The sequence below is a fragment of the Mauremys reevesii genome, linkage group 5, assembly GCF_016161935.1.
Source record: "Mauremys reevesii isolate NIE-2019 linkage group 5, ASM1616193v1, whole genome shotgun sequence".
Classification (NCBI taxonomy): Eukaryota; Metazoa; Chordata; order Testudines; family Geoemydidae; genus Mauremys; species Mauremys reevesii.
The window spans coordinates 59,806,151-59,823,416 of NC_052627.1; the positions used below are offsets into that span (position 1 = coordinate 59,806,151).

The 17,266-nt window shown below is 41.4% G+C and overlaps 1 protein-coding gene across 8 annotated transcripts in view; it reads left to right on the forward strand.

Moving 5' to 3' along the window:
• Positions 1–17,266, forward strand: part of TMEM131L (transmembrane 131 like) — a 113,716-nt gene that overhangs the window by 45,642 nt on the left and 50,808 nt on the right. For 7 of the 8 annotated variants that reach the window (XM_039540318.1, XM_039540316.1, XM_039540317.1 and 4 more), the window contains 4 exons: positions 6,754–6,822; positions 8,227–8,350; positions 9,494–9,610; positions 12,081–12,191. In XM_039540318.1, the coding sequence (XP_039396252.1) occupies positions 6,754–6,822; positions 8,227–8,350; positions 9,494–9,610; positions 12,081–12,191 (421 nt within the window). The remainder of the gene's footprint in view (positions 1–6,753; positions 6,823–8,226; positions 8,351–9,493; positions 9,611–12,080; positions 12,192–17,266) is intronic. The other variant, XM_039540319.1, reaches the window with a different exon arrangement.

Sequence of the window (17,266 nt, forward strand, 5' to 3'; positions counted from 1 at the left end):
CTACCCTTGCAGTTTGGAAGTTTTTCCTAATGTCTAACCTAAATCTCCCTTGCTGCAATTTAAGCCCATTGCTTCTTGTCCTGTCCTCAGTGGATAAGGAGAAAGATGTATCACCCTCTTCTTTATAACCTTTTATGTACTTGAAGACTGTTGTCATGTTTCCCCTCAGTCTTCTCGTCTCCATACTAAACAAACCCAATTTTTTTAATCTTGTCATTGTAGGTCCTGTTTTCTAGACCTTTCTTCTTCTTTTTTTTTTTTTTTGCTCTCCTCTAGAATTCTCCAGTTTGTTCACATCTTTCTGAAAGTGTTGTGCCCAGAATTGGACACAGTACTCCAGTTGAGGTCTTGTGTGTTGCTTACAATTCTCCTGCTAACACATCCCAGAATGTTTGCTTTTTTTCCCCAATAGTATTACATTGTTGACTCGTATTCCTAAGCAGTCATTTCCCATTTCGTATGTGTGCAACTGATTGTTCCTTCCTAAATGGAGTATAGAATCCTAGAATATCAGGGTTGGAAGAGACTTCAGGAGGTCACCTAGTCCAATCCGCTGCTCAAAGTAGGACAACACCAACTAAATCATCCCAGCCAAGGCTTTGTCAAGCCGGGCCTTAAAAACCTCTAAGGATGGGGATTCCACCACCTCCCTAGATTTTGCATTTGTCTTTGAAATAAAACAGAAAGAAATTCAATAGACCATTTCTCCAGTTTGTCAAGATCATTTTGAATTCTGATCCTGCCCTCCCAAGCACTTGCAACCCTCCCAGCTTGGTATTATCCACAAATGATAAGTGTATACTCTGTGCCATTATCCAAATAATTTATAAAGATATTGAATAGAACCAGACCCAGGGCAGATCTCTGTGGAACCCCACTTGATATGTCCTTCCAGCTTGATTGTGAACCATTGATAAATAATCTCTAAGTATGGTTTTCCAACCAGTTCTGCACTCACCTTATAATAGGTTCATCTAGGCAACATTTCCCTAATTTGCTTATGAGAAGGTCATATGAGATAGTATCAAAAGTCTTAGCCCTGGTCTACACTGGGGTGGGGGGGGAGATCGATCTAAGTTACGCAACGTAGCTGAAGTTGACGTACTTAGATTGACTTACTGTGGTGTCTTCACAGTGAGTCGACTGCTGCCGCTCCTCCGTTGACTCTGCCTGCGCCTCTCGTGACGGTGGAGTATCAATGGTTGATTTATCGTGTCTAGATAAATCGACCCTTGCTGGATCGATCATTGCCCGCCAGTCTGGCGGGTAGTGTAGACATACTCTTACTGAAGTTGAGATATAACATATTTGCTGCTTCCCTCCTAGACACAAGGCTTGTTACCATGTCAAAGAAGGATATTAGGTTGGTTTGCCATGATTTGTTCTTCACAAATCCATGTTCACTGTTATTTATCACTTCTTATCTTCTAGGTGCTTGCAAATTGATTGGTACTCGGAAAGATAATAGAGCAAATATGCAAACAAAGTTAAGCTGAGGGGTCTGTAATTCCCCAGGTTGTCTATATTCCCCTTTTTATATATACAGGTACTGTATTTGCCCTTTTCCAGTCTGTTGGGATCTCTCCTGTCCTCCACAAGTTCTCAGAGATAATTGCTTATGGGTCAGAGATCTCTTCAGCCAGTTACTTAAGTATTCTAGGACGTATTTTGTCAGGCCCTGCCCACTTGAAGACATTTAACTTGTCTCCGTAATTCTTAACTTGTTCTTCTCTTGTTTTAGCCTCACATCCTACCCTATTTACACTGATGTTCACTAGGTTAGGCTAATGCAGATGTGCTGCTGTAAGCTCTCTAGTGTAGCTGCTCTAAGCCGACAGAGAGAGAGAGAGCTCTCATGTCGACGTAATCCATCCCCAACAAGCAGAAGTAGCTGTGTCAGCTCTGTTTCACATGTGTGGGTCCTCGCCACTCCCTGCCCCCTTCATTGAAGCAGGTGTTCAGGGTTACTGCCCTGGGAATTGCAGGGCACCAGTGGACGTGGGGCTGGCTGCAGACAGGCGTGTGGGGCAGGGCTAGCTGGAGGCAGGGGGTGTGGGGCTGGCTGCGGGCAGGGCAGGGAGTGCGGGGCTGGCTGGAGATGGGTGTGGGGCTGGCTGGAGGCAGGGCAGGGGCTGACTGGAGGTAGGGGCTGGCTGGAGATGGGGGGTGTGGGGCTGGCTGCGGGCAGGGCAGGGAGTGCGGGGCTGGCTGGAGATGGGGGTGTGGGGCTGGCTGCGGGCAGGGCAGGGAGTGCGGGGCTGGCTGGAGATGGGGGTGTGGGGCTGGCTGTGGGCAGGGCAGGGAGTGCGGGGCTGGCTGGAGATGGGGGTGTGGGGCTGGCTGGCTTCAGGCAGGGCCACGGGGGGTACAGCAGGGTCTGGCTGCGGGCAGGGGGTGTGGGGCTGGCTGGAGACGGGGGCTGGCTGTGGGCAGGGTGGCAGGTACTCATGGGGAGAGTGGCTCGGAGCAGCAAGATTCAGCCCAGGCCCAGCAGAGCAGCCGGGGACCCACCAGGCAGCAGCCAGGAGTTGGGAGAGCAGCAGCAGGGCCCATGCCCAGGGCCAGGCAGTGGCCCACATGGCTCCTGCAGCGCCCCTGGCAGCCGGAGGAGGAATTACATCACTTCCCAGCCGGAGACCATCAAAGCCGCAGCGCCCCCTCGCAGGGAAGTGGGTTCTAAAACTGCTTCAGAATTTAACAACCGGCTCGCACAAACCTGCTCCAGCTCACCACTGGTCATAATTGTGATTACTGTCTAGTATTTCTAGTTCTTCCTGTTTATTCCCCATATGTTTTGCATTAGCATACAGATATCTAAGACAGTGATTTTCAACCTGTGGCCTATGAACCCTGCAGATTATGTCTAAGGAGTCTGCGAAAGGTGACTATGAAAATAAAGTTTCAGATCCGAGAAAAGGGATTCAGTTTTTCAGATCAATCAAAAGTATGTGAATACTCCTACTTACAGGTCAAAACCCAGTAGTGTTACCATAAAGGCCCAGTTTAATGCCCTTTCTCACGCTGCATCAAATGCCATGCCAAACATGTGCAACATTGATAGTTGAATTCTATTCAGTCAATTTTCAGTCTAAGATTTCTGTGATAGGGGACCATGGACCACAAGTTAAATTTCCAAAAGGGGCCATACCTCCATGTGAAATTTTTTAGGGGTCTGCAAAAGAAAAAAGGTTGAAAACCAATGGACTAAGATGTTCATTAGATTTCTCCTCTATATTCTCTCCTTTGTCCTTGCTGTGATTGCCTGTGTTCCCCCCAGGTTCTGACCCTTTACCCTGGTCTCCATGTTCTGGACTTACCCTTGGGTTTGTCTCCTGCCCCCATCTTACCTGGTTTAAAGCCCTCCTCAGTCTGCATCTGAAGATACTCTACTCCTTCTTCAATAGCTGGACCTGATCTCCGCTCAACAGACCTTCTGAGAACAGCATCCCATCTTAAAAAAGCAGAAGCGCACCTGGCGAGACCATCTGCGTAGCTGTGGTTCACCTCCAGGTTCTGTTTGTCTCTGCCTGGGCCCCATCCTTGATTGGAAGGCTGGATCAGAACACCACCAGTGCCTCTAACTCCTTCACCCTCACACCCTGTGCCCGGTAGTCACTTCTGATCTGCTCAGGGTCATACCTTGCAGTATCATTAGTGCCCACATGGATGAGCAGCATGGGGGAGTAGTCAGACGGCCAGATGATCCTTGGCAAGCCTTCCATAATGTTTTGGATATGAGCCCCGGCAGGCAGCACACTTCCCAGGATGCTAGGTTAGTCTGGCAGAAGGATGCCTGCGTCCTCCTTAGAAGGAAGTCACCGACCACCACCACCGCACTTTGTTTTCTCTTAAAAGTGGGGCCACGATCCTCGTTGCATTAGGGGTACATGGTTTCTCCTCCTCCATGTTTGGGAGAGATTCCTCATCCCTCTTTGCCTGGGCAGCATACTCTTTTATAAATCTGTGTGGCTGGTGGGTTGGGAGCAGGCATTGAGCACTGTCAGCTGCCAGAAGTAACAAGCAGCAAGCTCCCTCCCTGTGAAGGAGCCATTTTCTCTTTCCCTGGTGGTGCTACTAAAGTTTTCTCTGGCTGGATTGTTTCCTCGGCTTTGGAGATTTCTATACGCATATTTTCAATGAATTCCTCATGTGCCTGGATGCGTCTCTGCCTAGTTACCGCCTCTTGTAGCTCTCCCACGTGCTTCCTGGGAGATTCTGCAGGTAGACACCTTTCTGCAAATCCACACCAGTACCTAGGTAGAGGCATCCATAGTCGGGTTCTTTGTCTGGACAGAAGTGAAGCTGGAGCAGCCAGGAGCAGTGTTGGCACTGGTGATGTGGCCTTTCCAAATTGTATTTCATCTCAAAAATAGAAATAAGTGCTCTGCTGGCTTCCAGAAGATTTTTTTAAAATGCCCAGAAATGGTGGAGAATTAAACATTTTCATTTAGAAAGGCTCTATCCCTTTTCTTTGCAGGTAGTCCTCAGGATATAAACTGATTGATTGCATCAGAGGTTTGTCATGGTGCTTTTTTTCCCATTAAAAAACAGAATCAGAAAAAGCAGTGGATCTTCCTCTGCCTGCTCCTCCAGTCTCTCTTTTTCTGGTTGTACTCTTGGGCCTTGCCTGCTCTTGATAATTGAATAATTGTTAAATGAATTGGTAGTATAGAACAACTATAAGAATCGGTGGTGTAATACGTTTGCACAAATCAAATCTTTTCAGTTGCGGTTTTGTCCTGTGTCCATTCTTGAACACATTTGCAGTTGCACTAGCTTTTGGGAACGTATCCCACAGAGGGGATTGTGGGAAAAGTGGTCAGGGTCCCAGAATTCCCAAGAAGAAAATCATTAAGTCCCCCTAATGTGGGTACCATTTTCTAGTCTTCCTTAAAAAAATATATATATATATAGGGGCCAAGAAAAATGATAGTAGTTTTGGGTTTAACTGAGTTGAAGTTGAGTTCTTGTAACAATGTTGTTGATTCTCTTTCCTATCAATATTGATTCTTTTTTTATTTGTTTCAATTTGGAATATGAAATAAATAAATATATAAAATTATTCAAGAATAACATTACAAGAATGCATTTTGAAATAGGTGAACAATGAATCTACCATGCGCCATAAAGTCCATTTCCTGAGCTAATTAAAAAGGTCACTGTCCTCTCTTTCTCAAGGCTGTTAATGATGTTTAGGCTGAATAGCAGTCAAGGATTGTTCGTATTTATTTATATTAAACTTCTTGAACCATGAAGATGTGGACCTAGCAAACCTATGTAACAATGTCATATTGTTATCAATAACTCCATCCTTCCGCTTCCTTCCCTACTACTGTTTGTTACTCACTTGGTGCATCTTGTTTGAAATCTGAGAGTGCTTTGTGGCACAGAGTGTCTTTCTGTTTATTTGTACAGCTTGTAACACAGTAAGTCCCCTATCACTTTGTGTGCTACAGTGATACAAATAATAAATACTGATTCTGAGGAGGATACTATTTGCAAATTTCCATTTTTAATCCCAACCTATTTCAAAACTGCAACAATTAAAATCACATAATTCCCAGGACCATTTCAGGTATTTGTTATCTTCAGACTGGTGCTACTCTTTCTCTAGCTGCACCCTCTGCGAAGTATCTGCCTTTTGCCCTATATGGCTGAACCTGGTCACTGGCTGTGACACAAAGGCCTTTTCTAGGCATTTAGGGTATGTGTAGTTACACACTGCAGTGAAAAGCAGGCTGTGGCTACACTGTAGTGTGTGAATGCACCTGCCATTCCTAACACAGGGCGCTGCTGGAACCTTCCTGGCTGTCTGCCCCCTGCCAGAGCTTTTCCCCACTGCCGGAGCCTTTCACTATGGCGTGGAAAGTTTCCCACACGGGGTACTACACTGTTAAAAATAATGGTGTAGACATGAGGCACATGTAGAGAGCTATGTAGGGTACGTACCCAAAGGTTTTTATTGGCCTAAGCAGCACCATCTACATTGCTATTTATACCATGCTTGTGGGAGGGTAGGGATGCAATGTCTGTACTCTACATGAGTATACACATAGTCAAAGGCCGCATCAACAGTAAGGAACTTTTCTAAAACATATTTTACACTGGGTGTATACCTATTGTAGACAAAGCTCTGGGGGTCCATACCTATTTTCACTACCATGTTTAATCTTGTTGAAAAGTTTAGACAGTGATGATAATGGGTCCAGGCCTGAAATCCTTGTCTACACTAGGGCTGTAACCTGCAGCTGAAGATATGTGAGAACTGGTGGGAATTTTTTTGTAAACTTCCCTAGTGCAGGGAAGAGTAAACGGACAACTGAAACATATGTTACTCCATTATTTCTTCAATACAGCTTTGGGGAAGAGATGCTTAAGCAGTATCTGTAAACCTAGGATTTCTTATTGGAAATAATTGTGGATAATGTAAGCATGGTGTTACAGTCCTTGTGGTGAATTCATCCAAATTCTTTTCTGCACATAAGAAATGTTTGAGCCTGAGCCATAATTTCACTCGTAGTGATTGCCAGTATATTCCACACCATAGAAATCTTATAGAAGTGTGACTAGTGCAGCTCTACAGAGGAATGTATGAAAAGCCATGGAACAGTGTGCTTGAGATGTAAAGTTAGGAGAGCACTTCAGTGTTAGCACAATAACAAAACAAATGGCATGTTGTTCATTTTAGGTAGCAGTCTGCCTCAGTTTCAAAATAGCATGTAAAAATGATGAATATTTTGTTTTCTTTTTCAGCTTCTCAGCAAAGATACCTAATGGGAAGGCCTTACATTTTCATCCTTCGGTTCTACATTTTGGAATGCAGTGAGTATCTTAGATTATTGTTCTTTTAATTAATAATTAATGGATGGGCTACCAAATTGAGGCAAGTTTGGAATGAAAGAGTATTAGCCCAGATCATTCCTTTCTATGGGAGATCCTACAATAGAGGACTCGAAGGAAGGAAATCATCATAGTGATCTCCCTAGAAAGATCCCCAGACACAATGACCTGCTGAGGCCATCGTCACACGGGGTCCAGGCTCCCAGCAGCCCTCCTTCTTCCAGATACCTAGCAGTGTGGCTCAGAGCAAGTCGTAGTGAAAACACTGACATCTTTGTACGCTAGCATGCTGATGTTCCTGTCCCACTGGGGTAGCCAGGCTAGTGTTAACAAAGGGAATTTTTTCAGAAAAAAGGGTGGTATAGACAAAGTGCGTAGATACTCTTCTGTCATTGCTCCCAAATCACAAGACATATGACTCATCACTGTGACTGCAGTAAATTTGCTGGGTTTGAGGAACATTGATCATTGGGGGTCAGGTAAAAACGGTAGCTTCAGGGTTCGGGAGGAGAACAGGTGATGTTAAAAGGAGAATGTGTGACTGTAGACAGGAAACTAGTGAACACTGAGTAAACGGTATTTGTAAGTGATTCCTGTAGCTGTACCAAATGGGTTCTTACCATTTCATGCCTCTTAACTAATAATAAGGCAACTTATCTCATTATTATAAGTTATTCTTGTCCTATAACAAGCCCACTCCCAGATCTGCTAAGGCTTAGTAGATCTGAGAGTGGGCTTGTTATAGGACAAGAATAACACTTAAAAGAAATCAACCCTCTGAAAAATCAAATACATTGCTAGAATCTGTAAGGGTTTCTGTGCTGCTTAAGTTTTGGCTAGAGGAAAACTTTTAAAGAATGATTAGCAGCTTTATCCCATCAGTTATCAAAAAGCACAATCCCCTTGTGAGCTAAAGGAATGTTCCAGAAGAAGCAGAGAATGTCTGCATCAGAAACAGCTTTCAAACTTATTTCCAAAAATATATGGCCTAAAAGAATCATTTTTTCAACTGACCAAGCAAGGCTTTTACTTCTCTTAAACATAATTTATTAGTTTCCTCAAAAATGTGTACCCAGCAAGTAAAAAAAAAAAAAAAACCAAAACAACCTGACCTCTCTCTCTCTCTCTCTCTCTCTCTCTGTATATATTTCACAAACTGTTAATGACCGTATGTGGTTTTTGCTGTGTGTAACCGATATGTTTCAATGTCATTTATTTTTCTTTATATTTTAAAGGGTCAAACTGTGGGTTGTGTAAGCTTAAAATATGTTAAGCTGATAAATTGTTACATATCCAAATGTTTTAATAGCACCAAATGTGTTGATTTTTCTTGCAAATTACCAGTGTTTATAAAATCAGTAATACTTTGGTTTTTTTTCCCCTTAGGTTACTGGGACTGCCCAGATCTAAAATGCTGTATGCTTACAACCCTAGTAGGGATAGAGAAGTTGTAGTGAATTCAGTGTTTACAGCTACTAGACATTTTCATGTGTCTCCTGTTCATAGCAGGGTGAGTGTTGATGTACTCTTGGAAACTATGCAGTGGCGGTGTGCCAATGCTTCATGTTTATTTTGGCCTAAAGTTTTTGTTCTGTGTTCTTTTTCCATGCTACCCCCAACTCATTCTTTCTCTGTGTTTTAGCTTGGGTTTTTGTTTCACTTATACCTGGATATATAAGGAGAAAAAATCCAAACTCCTACAATAAGAGAGGCTCATTTTAAGATGGCTCAGAAAGGAAAGAATTCATTATTGTTAAGATGCTTTGTTAAATCCCACTCTACTGTATGTACCATAGTGCTTCTGTGGAGTTCAGTCGTTCAAAGGCCTGAAGCTGTTTATAGCCTTGGATTCTCAATCTCTTAAGTATAGTCCTGCATGTTCCTTATAAAGCAGATTTACAATACAGTGATTTTTTAAAAGATTTTGGATTGCAGTTATAAAAATAACAACTTCAGGACAATTGTTTAATTAAAACTCTCTTTGTGAAATTTAAGAACATCTGAAGTATGTAAAAAGTACACTGCGGTGCTCAAGTTGACAGAGCCCAGATTTCACCCTGTTTTGGTGTGCTGGTATTTTTTTTTTCCCATTTGCTTATATCCAATCACCATTTTGACTAGGGCTGAATGAATGGTTCAGCAAACAAGCTTGAACTTGGCTCACATAAATGGGGAAGAGTTAGGATTTTTCAGACAGAAACTTGATTCTGTTTTTATGAGTTAGGCTCAGATTTGGTTGCCAAACTGTATGCCCAACCTTAACTGTGACTCAGTTCATTAAGCATCATATAGCTCATGCATTGGTTCACTTCACAGTGTGTACTGAACTACAGAGAACTGATTGTTGGGCTGAAACGTTTTTGGACATTGGTATTGTGTAGGTGGACAAGCTTTTAGAGCTTTCAGTTAAGTGTCCTCCTGACCATTTGATATCCTAAAAATTCTTGGCTCACCATTGCACATTGCTGAGTGCTCTCAGTTTTTGTCTTTATTGGGAGTTGAGTGTGCTCAGTACCTGGCAGGATGAGGCCCTGCATTTTGGGGGTTCATGCGTCTGGATTCATATATAGAAAGGTCTGATGATAGATGATGTCAAAGGGAAGGAGCTGCAATTAGCTGTATTGAGCAGCAGGCTTTTATGTTGTCTCTTTAGGTGATTCCAGCAATGGGAAAAATTTCTTTCAGAGTCCTCTTTCTGCCAACAGAGGAAGGCTATATTGAAAGTTCATTATTTATAAATACCTCATCTCATGGAGTACTTTCATATCAGGTAACTTTTCAATTGACTCGTGCTTCAGAAATGACCTCTAAAGACATTAACTTAAAAATCTAACTTTGAAAATATGTTGAATTCCTGACGTAACCAGGATAAAGGGAGCAAAGTTTGCTGTTGACTAAGACCCTGGTCCTACAAACATTTATGTATGCACTTAATGTTACTATCATTACTGGGACTACTCATGGTAATCCACTTAAGCACATGTGTGTTTGTAGGATTGGGGTCTCTGTCCACCTTCCACAAACAGCTGCTTCTACACATATGCCCGCATAGCATACATTATGCTGGGTTGTAACATGTATTAGAAGTGTTTAGGAAACAGACTTACTGAGTCCTGTGTAGGTGGTCTTCGAGCTACGCTGGGGTTCTTTTGTGACAGATGCAGTGGAGTCTCACAGGGTGGAAGGGGTAAGTTGTAGCAGTTTTAGGCTTCTTGAAAAATAAAACAAAAGGGTAAGTGATGGCTGGTGACCTGAAGAATTCACCATGTATTTCTTGAGTTATTTGACATTAAAATATTTTAAAGGGGATGTTACATATTTGCTGTTTTTTTCTGCACTTTGATTAATTTTTAAATTAATTTCCTCTATTATTTAAAAAAATAACACCAACTTGAACCACATTGCCCACTCCCTCATCCTGAGACTGCTATAGGAAAAAAAATCTCAGAATGAGATGTAGGTCAGCTAAGTTGAAAAATATACCTGATAATGCACACTATTGGTGTGTGGCACTGGAAGAGGCTCAGAAATGTGGTTGGGATTTTTTTTTAGGGAAGCTAGAAGAACAATATACTATATGCTGATGTATCATCTCACTTTTATGTCCAGCTTCACGTCTCATTCGTTTGGCTTGTTGCTCTTCATACATCTCATTTCACCTTGTCCTTTTGTGGACAAGTTTTAGGAAGGTGTTTTATAAAATGGCCAGTCATTTCACTCACCACTGAGGCTGAATGTATTAAACCAAATTCATTCCTGGTTGTAACGTACAAATTTCAGCAGAGCTACTAACTTACAGCAAGATTTTACTAGTCTGCAAAGATTTTTACGGCAGTCATCTTTAATGAAATAAAGTAAGAGCTTTAACTGTAACAGGGCCACAAACTCTAGGGTAGGCATAACTTCTGTGGTGCAGGAGGCGTTATGATGCACTGTGACAGCCTAAAAGATATAAAACACATTTGATGTTTCTATACCATATTTATATTTCAGTGAGTATGTTAAAAAAATATTTTTTTTAAAATGTTCCTTGTGGAAAATCCACTGCTGTGATTTTGAGTTATGGGAAAATGAGGGTGAGTATACTTTTTCACCTTAAAATAAAGCAAAGACATCTCTTCGGACCAGTAAGCAAAATACATTCCAAAGTTAACATGTGGCTCTTTCACTGAAAAAAGTTTTGGGGGTGAGGAACAAGAAAGCAATAGAAGAGATTGAAAATTCACTTCTCAACATGTTCAGTATGCATCTAAGATTTTAGAAGAGATTAATGAACCCTCTGCCCTACCTGTGACATCACTGGGGGTGAGGAGAACTGCACATTTTGCCTTCTATGGTTCATGTAGGTTTTGGGGCTGCTGATAGGTTGGCACTGATGTACAGGCTGGATAAAGGAAACAGTAAATACCTTATTGAAACACAATCAGCAAAATCATCTTTAAATAAAACCTGCCTTAATATTAGGGGCAGAGGATTATCCCAGACGTGGAAAAATTAAACTCTTGCATAAATTAAACTTGATGGTCCCCTCATGTTTCTATTCCATTGTGCATTTCTCTGCAGATTTTAAGCTTGTTTTAAAAAGTCTTACTCTGTTGTGAAGACACAACCATCACATGTAATGTGCTACAGCTCTGTTAACACAGCTTTGAAGAAAACGGGGTTCAGCCAAATAACAGTAGTAAAAGTATGAATTCACTCCTTCCCCAGGCCGTCCTTCGCAATTCTCTGTGAACAACAAAGCCTACATCGTACATTTTACAGATGACAGGGAATTTTTAAAACAAGTTCCCTCTTTTGCTTCTATGTAAAAAAGGCGTGAAATGTGTGTTCTCCCTAAACGTTCTTTTTGATAGAAAAGCTGTTGGCCAGAGGTGTCTGATATCATGGTGCAGTTCACAAGAATCAGCAGCAGCATCCACATATATGATGTGTCTATTAAAATTGCCTGAAAGAGAATTTATTTTTAATTGTTTGGAGACACTTAAATGTTACATTGATGGGTGCCCTTTTATTAGGGATACATCATAATGTCTGAATGAATGAATGCACAAAGGGACCTATAGTTACTTTTTAGAGTGGAACTCTCTGCACAAAACGCTGCATTACCTTTTGTTTTTAAAGTGTAATTTAAAAAACTAGTTGATTTCTTGGAGTCTTACTAGCAAAATGAAGTTTTCATGGTTTGTGATAATTACCTAAATATCAAATGTTGGAATAATGTACTGTTTTTACAACAGGTATTTGGAATAGGATCTATAGGAACCTCTCCAGAAGATTCTAACAAGCAGCTAGTGAATACCTGTTTACTGCTTCCACGTATCCAAAACATCCAGATTTCACCAACACTGGTACAGTATGCATTTTTTTTAAAACACAACATTAGTAAACTTAGAAATACTTGCAAATAAAAATGTAAGTTCCTGTATGCATATAAAAACATATATTAAAAAATCTTTACTTGTGTTACTAACTAATTAATTTTTTTCAAAAACTGACTTCAGTTTGCATCACTTGAGATTTTTAGATTTTTTGCATTTCACATTGTATGAGGGTGAATCTTACTGGTCAATCTCACTTTCTCTTAGTAGTCTCATTTTCTGGTTTCTGTGCAGTGGCACAGTAATGTTATGGTAGAAATTACAACATGGTGGGGAGGTAAAGTTTAAATTAAAAAATTGGTTAACTTTGTGGATATTTGTTTACAGCTTGATTAAACTTCTTTTTTAACCATGGTGCCTACAACTGGGGTGAAAGCTCCCCAGAATAGTTATTAATTTAAAAGTGACCTGCAGAGTTAAAAACAGTGACCTTTTCTGCATGTCAATAATGTATAAAATAAGCCCATAGAGATTTTTAAAAGTTATTGGCCTATTTGCCACTGCCTTGAATCTTGTGTAATCATTTGTGCCTACACAAAGTTTGAATAAAATGCTGCTGTATCAGAATGGTGACACCACACTCCCTCTCTCTCTCTCTCTTGCTTTGAAGGAGTTCAAGGCATTTGAGGGTCAGACCCATTGTCTCTTACTTTAGAGCTTGTGTACACATGACAGTTATTCCAGAATAAAATGGTGTGAATTTAAAGCAGAGCAGCTATTCCAGAAAAACTCCCATGTGTAGATACTCTTATTCTGGAATCAGAATACCTTTTGCTGGTTTAGCTTAATCCATTTCCAAAGAGAGGAGAATGGGAGTAGCTGTCAAGAGGCACAGCAGCTATTGAGGGAAGGGGAGACTCCCAGGGAGGAAGGTGGAAAGGAAAGTCAGCAGAAACCTACAGGCAGGGTGAGTAGAAGGGAGAAGGGAATCAGCAGCTTCCTGGGGAAGAGGCATGACAGTTGGGGCATTAATAAAGTCCCCCCCCTTTTTTAAAAAAAACTATACTTCATCCCCCATTTTAAAGCAAATCTGTATTTTAATATAAAAAAACACAGGAAAACACCCCCCTCCCGAGCCCTTCTCTAGTTTAAAAATATGGCTTTCCTTCTGTGGTTTGTTTGTGCCTGTGACTTTTTCTTCTGGACTTGCAGTCTTCTGATTTGGGCAGGACCCTTCTGAATTTAGGGAGTGAGTCCACCTCATTCTCAGTTTCACTTTAAATAGTGAATGTATGTGCAGGGTCTGGTAGCTGTGGGATTCAACTCACTCTGCTTAGTTCAGACATAGAGTGAGCCAAGTCCACTTAAAAAAAAAATGGAGATATACCTATCTCATAGAACTGGAAGGAACCTTGAAAGGTCATCGAGTCCAGCCCCCTGCCTTCACTAGCAGGACCAAGTACTGATTTTGCCCCAGATCCCTAAATGGCCCCCTCACAGATTGAACTCACAATCCTGGGTTTAGCAGGCCAATGCTCAAACCACTGAGAAATCCGTCCCGGACACTATGCATCCTTCTCCCCACCCCCCAGTTTACACATAGTGTGGGTAATTTTTTAGAGAGTTTTTTGGAATTTCACAGTAGTCAAAGCAGTATACGCAGCTTAAACTTCTCTAACAAGTCCCAAAATAATCTGAGGCCTTACAGCTTCTTCTTCTTTAGGAATTCTTTCAGGCTATGTAGATGCCTACCTATAAAAAAGGAAAATAAGGACAACCTGGGGAATTATAGACCAATCAGCTTAATTTCAGTACCCAGAAAGATAATGGAGCAAATAATTAAGAAATCAATTTGCAAACACCTAGAAGATAATAAGGTGATAAGTAACAGTCAGTATGGATTTGTCAAGAACAAATCGTTTCAAACCAACCTAGTTCTTTCTTTGAAGTGTAACAAGCGTTGGGGGGGGGAGGGGGAGTGGTAGATGTAGTATAGCTTGACTTTAGTAAGGCTTTTGATGCTGTCTCGTACGACCTGCTCATAAACAAATGAGGGAAATACAACCTAGATAGAGCTACTATAAGGTGGGTGCATAACTGTTGGATGATAACCATTCCCAGAGAGTAGTTAGCAGTGGTTCACAGTCAAGCTGGAAGGGCATAACAAGTGAGGTCCCGCAGGGATCAGTTCTGTTCAGTCTGTTCATCAATGATTTAGATAATGGCATAGAGAGTACTCTTACAAAGTTTGCAGATGATGCCAAGCTGTGAGGGATTGCAAGTGCTTTGGAGGATAAAATTAAAATTCAAAATGATCTGGACAAACTTGAGAAATGGCCTGAAGAAAATAGGATGCAGTTCAATAAAGTACTCCACTTAGGAAGGAACGATCAGTTGCACACATATGAAATGGGAAATGACTGCCCAGGAAGGAGTACTGCATAAAGGGATCTGGGAGTAGGGTGGCCAGACAGCAAGTATGAAAAATTGGGACGGGGGTGAGGGGTAATAGGAGCCTATATAAGAAAAAGACCTCAAAATTGGGACTGTCCCTATAAAATCGGGACATCTGGTCACCCTATCTGGGAGTCATAGTGGATCGCAAGCTAAATACGAGTGAACAGTGTAACCCTGTTGCCAAAAAGCAAACATCATTCTGGGATGTGCCTAGGAGCTTCAGGGACACGGAGCAGGGTAGGAAGCCCTGCCAACCCCCACCCCCAGTACCGCCTCGGCCCGGTCCCCACCTCCCCACTACCAGCAGCGCCCGGACCTCTTTCTCCCCCCCCAAGCACCCGCAGCCCGCCCAAGTTTTAGTCAGGGTGGGTGTTTTTCATAAAAGTCATGGACAGGTCACGGGCCCGTGAATTTTTGTTTATAGCCAGTGACCTGTCCATGACTTTTACTAAAAATACCCATGACTAAAATATAGCCTTAATCATTGTGACAGGTACAGCTTGTTAACACCACTTTGGATAAAACAGGGAGAGTGTGTGTGGGGGGGGATGGTGGTGGGGAATAGCTCTTTAGGAATAGGGAACTAGAGATTTAAGACAGAGGAAATCCTGGAGGAAAATCCCAGTTGCAGCCAAGATCACAGAGGAGGCTTATTGTATATTATTGTTTTATTTACTATTAAAGCTAAACTCCTGGGAGGGAGAGAGTTTGAACAGTACATCCCTGATCCAGCAAGCACACCTGTGTGCAAATGTTTACAGAATCAGACTAATTGAGGCCCTATCTAGGCTAGGTTGTGGACATAGAGGGAAATTACACTCAAATTTACACTCCACACAACCCCTCTGGTGCTGGTTGAACAATATTTTGAAAACAGTCCAGCCAACAGTCTGTGATGTTTTCTCTGTTTGGATGGTAAAAGTCTGCTTCACTGATGATGATTATTACTCAGAACCACCAGGCTGTTTTGTTTTTTTTAATGAATTATCAGAATGTAATAATATGAAGTAGAATCCTTGAACTTTTATGGCTGGAAAGGGAACGTACTAGCTCCGTTGGTCCAAGCTCTTGCTCTTTCTTTAAAGGTTTCTGTCTCTGTGTGATCTCTGCTTGGTGCGAACCAAGGAGTGACTTGAAGATTTGTAGTAATTTTGACACTTACTCAGTCAAATCTGTTTTTTTCTCCTTTTGAAAATTAGCATTCTTCTTCTGTTCCTACCCTGCACACTTCTCCCTCTATCCCCCCGCCCACTTTCCCATTTATCTTGCCATTAAAAATGTGTTTTTTTAGTAAACTGGGGTTTTTGTTGGAAATTATCTTAATCATCAAACCAATTGCTTCTTGCTTAATGGACAATTTTTACCCTTGTTTGTATCTACCATCCCTGTATGTTCAGTACAATATTCAGAGCAAAACAAAATGTCCATAATAGCAAACTACGTAATCATACATTCATAATTGCCCCTTTTGCCCATGGTAATTAATGAGATGAAATAGTCTCTAGTTACATTTTTTACAAACTGATGGGAAGCTTAGAATATCCAAAATATACCAGTGTATAATGGCCCTGTATTAAAGACCAGGTTGATTTTAATATTTGTGTTTGCATGTGTGTGTGTTAAAGCTGAATGGAGAATGGTAATTCTGTTTCATGGAAGATTTCAAGATTTGATTTCTTTTCAATTCAGAAAGCAAACCAAAAGTTTCAGAATTCTCCATGGAAGGGAATTACCATTTTCCACCCAGTCCTACTGGAAGTCCTAACTCTGAGGCCCCTCACCTGGGAAGCTGCCCATGAGCCCAGGCTGCTGAAGAGCTGTAAGCCTAAGAGCGTGGGAGCCAGGACTCCCAGGGCTTTGCAGGAGCCCATCATGTGTGTTGCTCAGGAGCCAGGCAGGCATGAGCAGGCAAGAGCAGAATTTTGTCAAAATTGAAGCATATCCACAGAACCTTTCAGCTTTGGCAAATCCTGATGAAAAACCATTGAGCTGAAAGTGTGTGTGTGTGTGTGTGTGTGTGTGTGTATGTGTGTACAATATAAAATATATAGAGAAGCTAATGTAGATTTGTTAATAGGTGAAGGGAATCAAAATGGTTCCATTATTCCTGTCACACAGGGCTCATTCTAGATTTTTTCGTTATGGGTCTTTGCTTTTTCATTTTGCTGCTTATGAGAACAAGGCACTGTATAATTTCACATTCTGCTATGATTCATATGCCATAGCAGTTTTCTGTGTTATAGGACAGAATACTTACACAATCAAGAAGCGAAGATGAAGGTGGTAAAGCTTTTTTTCATGGAAGTGTAGTGTACTGATTCTAAGATTCCTTATTTTGTCCTCTCTTCTGTGATATATGCATCCTGTCAATTATGTAAGATACCTGGCTTGACAGGCGATGTATATTGTCTGTCATAGCACAATGAAGAACTCTTTTTTCTTTTCTGAAGTTACCTTTGTATATTTAAAAAATCCCTATAGACAGCAGATGAACATAAAATACAGCTGTGTTTTGGAATTTTTCTTTCCTTTCTTTTTTTTAGTAGCTTCACTCTTTTAAAATACCAAATTACAGCATCCAGGACATTCAAAACAAAACCATTATGATTGGGATTGGTTAACTGGTGCACCAAATTGGCTACTTGACT